Here is a 5,000-nt window from a genome sequence, read left to right as displayed (position 1 = left end):
CACCAGTAATAGCAGCAGCAGCAACAGCAGCAGCAGCAATAGCAGCAATTACAGCAACCGCAGCAATAACAGCAACAGCAGCAACACCAGCAGCAACAACAGCAGCAGCAACAGCAGATGCAGCAACAGCAGCAACAACTTTTTATATATAAGTGCACACCTTCCATGGTAGCTGCCTCTCCTTGCTGCTGTTTCCCTGCTGCTGCTGCTTCTTTCGCTGCAGCAGCAGCACAGCAGCACCAATGGCTAGTGCAGCAGCACCAGCCAATGAGTCTGCATGCACTGCTTCTAGGTGCAGCAGCTGCTGCAGCAGCGGCGGCAGCAGCAGCATATGCGGAGAAATATACAGTAAATGTACAGTGTATACAGACACCAGCAGCAGCAACTGCAGCAGGACACTGTTGCGTAGTACAGGTGCAGCAGCAGCACGCAGCAGCAGCTCAGTTGCTGCAACAATAACAGCTAATAATGATTTTGCTGCAGCAGCAGCAGCTGCTGCTGCTGCTGCTGCTGCTCCCTTAATGCTGCACTTTAGTCTCTTTATTCCTTCGCCAATTCTTTTTCTGTTCAAGCTCCACAATCTGCTGCTGCTGCTGCTAGGAGGTGCTGCTGCTGCTGCTGCTGCTGCTGCTGCTGTTGTCACGAGTCTGCTGCTGCAGGTGCTGCTAGGGAAGAAAGGGATCTGCAGGCGGTTTATACATCTTCCTCTTCCTGCTGCAGCAGAAAGAGCAGCAGCTGCTGCTGCTGCTTGCCTAGCTGCTGCTGTTGCTGCTGCTGTTGGTGCTGCTGCTGCTGCTGCTGCTGCTGTTGGTGCCGTAAGAAAGGCTGGGCGGGTAAGACCAATCCTTCGTGCTAAGATATTTGCTCTATGCTGCGGTGTACAGACACCTCGCTGCTGCTGCTGCGCTGCCAACAGCAACAACAACAGCAGCAGCAGCGACAATGGCAGGGGATAGAGCTTTGTTTTCACGCTGCTCTTCTTGCTGTTGTTGCTGCTGTTGCTGCTGTTGCTGCTGTTGCTGCTGCTGCTGCTGTCATCGGTGTTGCTAATGCAGCTGCCGCTTCTTCTACTTGGTCCACTGTTGCTGCTGCTGCGTCTTCTGCTGCTGCTGGTGCTGCTGCTGCTGGTGTGCATACACTGCACAGTGGCAGCCCCCTGCACCAGCTCCATCCCTGCAGACGCATGCAAGGAGTGTGGGGCCCTGTGGGGCCCCACAAGCTACCCAGCAGGAGGGGAAGAAGTATGCAGCAGGGTCTTAGTTGGAGTGTATATGCAGCTCCTAGGGCTGTCTATACAGCAGCAGCCCGTAGAGTTTGTTTTATTAAAATAAATAAAAATAATTTAATTAAATAAATAAAAATAAAGAAAATATATAAATTAAGTCAGTAAATGCAGGGAAGGAAAGGAAAAAGGGTACTACTACTAGCACCAATTGGGGGGCCCCCACATAGGCAATGGGGGCCCCCAAGGGTATTGCTGTCTTCTTCCTTTCTATTACTATGTAAACTATTTTTATTATTTTAATATAATTTAAACTTATATTTGGTCATTCTCAATTGAATAATTGAACTATTTGCTGCTGCTGCTGTTGCTGCTGTTGTTGCTGCTGCTGCTGTAGGTTACTCATTAGCTGTAGCAGCAGCACGCTCTTCTACAGCAGCACAGCAGCAAAACTTAAGAATTGAGGTGTCTCTGCACCTTATAAAAGGCAACCCATACAACCTCTCCCCTTAAGGGTACCGGGGGGGGCCCCAAAGGAGCTAGGGCCCCTTCGAGTCTGGGGGGCCCCCTTAGGTGCTGGGGGGCCCCGATGCGGTTTTGGGGCCCCTTGAAGCCTGTGTGGGGCCCCACCTTTTAGGGTCCTTCTACGGTGTTTACTTCCGCTCTGAGCAGTGTACGAGGGGCCCCCTTATGGGGCTGTTGTGGGGCCCCTTGGGGGGACCCTAGGAGGCCCCATTGGGGGCTCCTGCTGCAAGGGAGTATGCAGCATATAAGCAGCATTTGCTGCTCACGTAGGAAGTAGCAGAATTGTTATGTAATTGCTGCTGTTGCTGCTGTTGCTGCAGCAGCTGCAGCTGCAGCAACAAATCCTCTGTCTTGAAGAAAAGCTGCAACTGTAGATACACCGCAGATAAATAAGAGGCAAGAGAATTAATCTGCTGCAGCAATTTTGCTGCTGCTGCTGTGCAGCAGACACAAAAGAGATTTAATTAGATAAATAATATTATTGTTGTCCCTTTCCCTCCCTATATACACTATAATGTATACTTATGGTGTATATACACAAGAAAACATATTTAGTGTGTATGTATACCTGCGGTGTATATACACCTGGGGTGTATATACACTAGAGAGTATACTTGAGGTGTATATACACTAGAAAGCCTCTGCTGCTGTTGGTTGCATGCATACACCCCAAGGGGCTGCATGCATGCATCCTTTACTTAGGGTGTTAAATTTGCTGGAGCTGCTGTGCAGCAAGAGTAGCCGCTGCTGCTGTGCTGCTGTTGCTGCTGTTGCAGTGCTGCTGCAGGGCTAGTTTAGTAACTGCGTTGATGGACTTGGAAAGGACAGCAAACCCTAAACCCTAAACCCTTAAACCCTAAACCCTAAACCCTAAAAGGATACAGAAGAAGACCGCCAATACAACTGTATTAATTAAGCAAAGATCTAAAAGCGTATCTTTTGCATGCATTTCTTTTCTATGCATGCAACATTTGCTGCTTCCTTTTGCTGCAGCCCCAAGGCAAATATAAGGATCTTCCTTAATAAATATAATATAGAGATTATTTATTAATGTATTATTTATTAAAAGAGTTCTTCTCCCCGTCGTAAATCTCTACGTCTTTCTTACTTTCATAGTCCTTCTTACTAAGAAGAATTAACTATCTTCTCCTTAGTAGCTCTCTTTATTCCTTTTAGGCATATCCACAGTAATTTATTTTATAAATACAATTAGAAGGTAACTAGATCCTCAAGGATAAGAGAGGAAATCATCTAAATTACTAGAAGGAAATGGTGATGGAAGGGCGAAGGTAGAAGACAGGGAATAAACAGATATGCAGCAGTCGCTAGATCTTAGGGAGATTTTGCATGTATTATAATATATTTTTATTTTATTGTTCTTTTTTTGCTATATTCATTGAAGATCGAGGTGTACATACACCCCGATGGAAGGCAGGACAGCCCCACAGACAGAAATGGGGCTTTTTTACCTCTCGCCTGTGTGGGGGCCAATTGGGTGCATGTTGAAGGAAGAATAGAGCAGGAAGAAGAGCAAGAAAAAATAAAAGTAAATATTCTCTTGTTTTCTTATTGGCTTTGTTGGGTTTTTTTATTTAATTGGCGAAGAATAAGCGAAAATGATGTTCGGTGAGTTTCGGGTGTATAGGCAGCTCCTTCTGTTGCATGTTGTACAAGAAGATCATTTTAGTCGTCATTTTTAGCCTTCTTGAATATTTTGTCAATGTTTTTGTGATTTTTTTGTTATTAATGTAAATAATATCTTTTTTATTACATTTGTATCCATAAGAGAATAGGAGACGAGTTTATTTATTTATGTTTACTTTCTTCGATTTCGACACCAGGCGATGGTGGGGCCTCTAGAGAGTGATCGTGTTTCTTCTTGTCATTTTCCTCTTGTTTGATGGTCATTTTTGAATATTAATGTTTTATTTTGACTTATTTAATTGTTATTTATTTATATTTTAAAGGATTCCATTTTTTGTTCATGAATTCCTTCTGCTTGTTCTTTTTCTCTGTTGTATACAGCTAAGAACCTGAAACCCGGTCAGGCCGTCAAGGTGACACCCGAGGATGGTGGTGAAGTTTTGCACATTTCTCAGGTTTGCATGAGCAAACCTGTAGATAATAACAGGACATACTTGAAGATAGTCCAAGGATCGCAGAGTTTCGCGGCTTGTGTCCTACAGAAGGATAAAGTTGAATCCTGCAGTGTAGACCTTTTCCTTTCTGCACGTGAAGGAATTCAACTTGCTCTTGAAGGAGGAAAGAACGAACTTAGTGTTATTGGATACTTTGAACCTGAACCTGAATCAGAGAGCGAAGGAGAAGACGATATGGCGGGATTTGGCGAAGACAGCGAAGAAGAAAGTGATGAAGAAGATGTATCCGAGGACGAGACTGACGGGATGTCCGCACCAGTTGTAAGAGTGAGCTTTTTTTCTTTTTTTTTTTTTTTTCTTGTACTTATTTGCATGCATATTTTCTATATATGTACATTTATATATATTATTGTGTATTGTTTTAGTTATGTCTAGCAATAGGAAGCAACATTTCTGCATGTATATTCAACATATACACCACATAATATGCAGCATATACATACATAATATATATTCGTATATGTATACATACATGTGTATATATACTATATATATTGTTTGTTTTCTTTTTCTTGTTACAGGATGGACGTATTGAAGATTTAGATGCCCAAGAAGAAGAACAGAAAAGTAAATAACAATACTATAGATATAAATAAATTTATATATAAATATTATTTTCTTATATTATAATATGAGGTGTATGTACACCTGATGGCTGTTTCTAAGACTGGAGGTTTTTTTTTTTTCTCTTTTTTCCTCCTCCAGTCATTTCACCCAGCCAATAAGAATTGAATTATTTTATCCATATTTTATTCTTTCTTTAGAGGCAAATATATTTATACCTTTAAGGATACAAAAAGAATATGGACAATTTACCCTCTTTTTTTTGTATTTTTTCTTCTTTTTTATTTCCTCTTTTTCTTACCTTTCTTTGCATGTATGCATAAATTCATGGATTTATTTGTATTTGTTTCTTTTATTTTTTTATATTTAATATTTATTTGTTTAATTGTTTATTTGCATGCAGAGAAGGGAAAGATGGCAAATAATAAGAAGACACAAGCATTAAAGGCTCTGCAGGCAGCAGCAGCAAATGATGATGATGATGAAGATGATGATGTATGTATACATAAATAAATACAATTATATATATT

The 5,000-nt window shown here is 41.8% G+C and overlaps 1 protein-coding gene across 1 annotated transcript; it reads left to right on the top strand.

Moving 5' to 3' along the window:
* Nucleotides 1-3,363: 3,363 nt before the first annotated feature.
* EMWEY_00053890 (Chromosome III, complete sequence, related) lies at nt 3,364-4,965 on the top strand (the record flags this gene model as incomplete). The annotated part of the gene is made up of 4 exons (XM_013480066.1): nt 3,364-3,373; nt 3,773-4,173; nt 4,428-4,473; nt 4,874-4,965. Coding segments are annotated over 4 exons (549 nt in total), but the record flags the coding sequence as incomplete, so codon positions are not given.
* Between the last annotated feature and the right edge of the window lie 35 nt (nt 4,966-5,000).

Source organism: Eimeria maxima, genomic scaffold, assembly GCF_000499605.1.
Source record: "Eimeria maxima Weybridge genomic scaffold, Emw_scaff1575, whole genome shotgun sequence".
In the NCBI taxonomy this organism is placed as follows: Eukaryota; Apicomplexa; class Conoidasida; order Eucoccidiorida; family Eimeriidae; genus Eimeria; species Eimeria maxima.
This window is presented reverse-complemented; position numbering and strand designations above follow the sequence as displayed.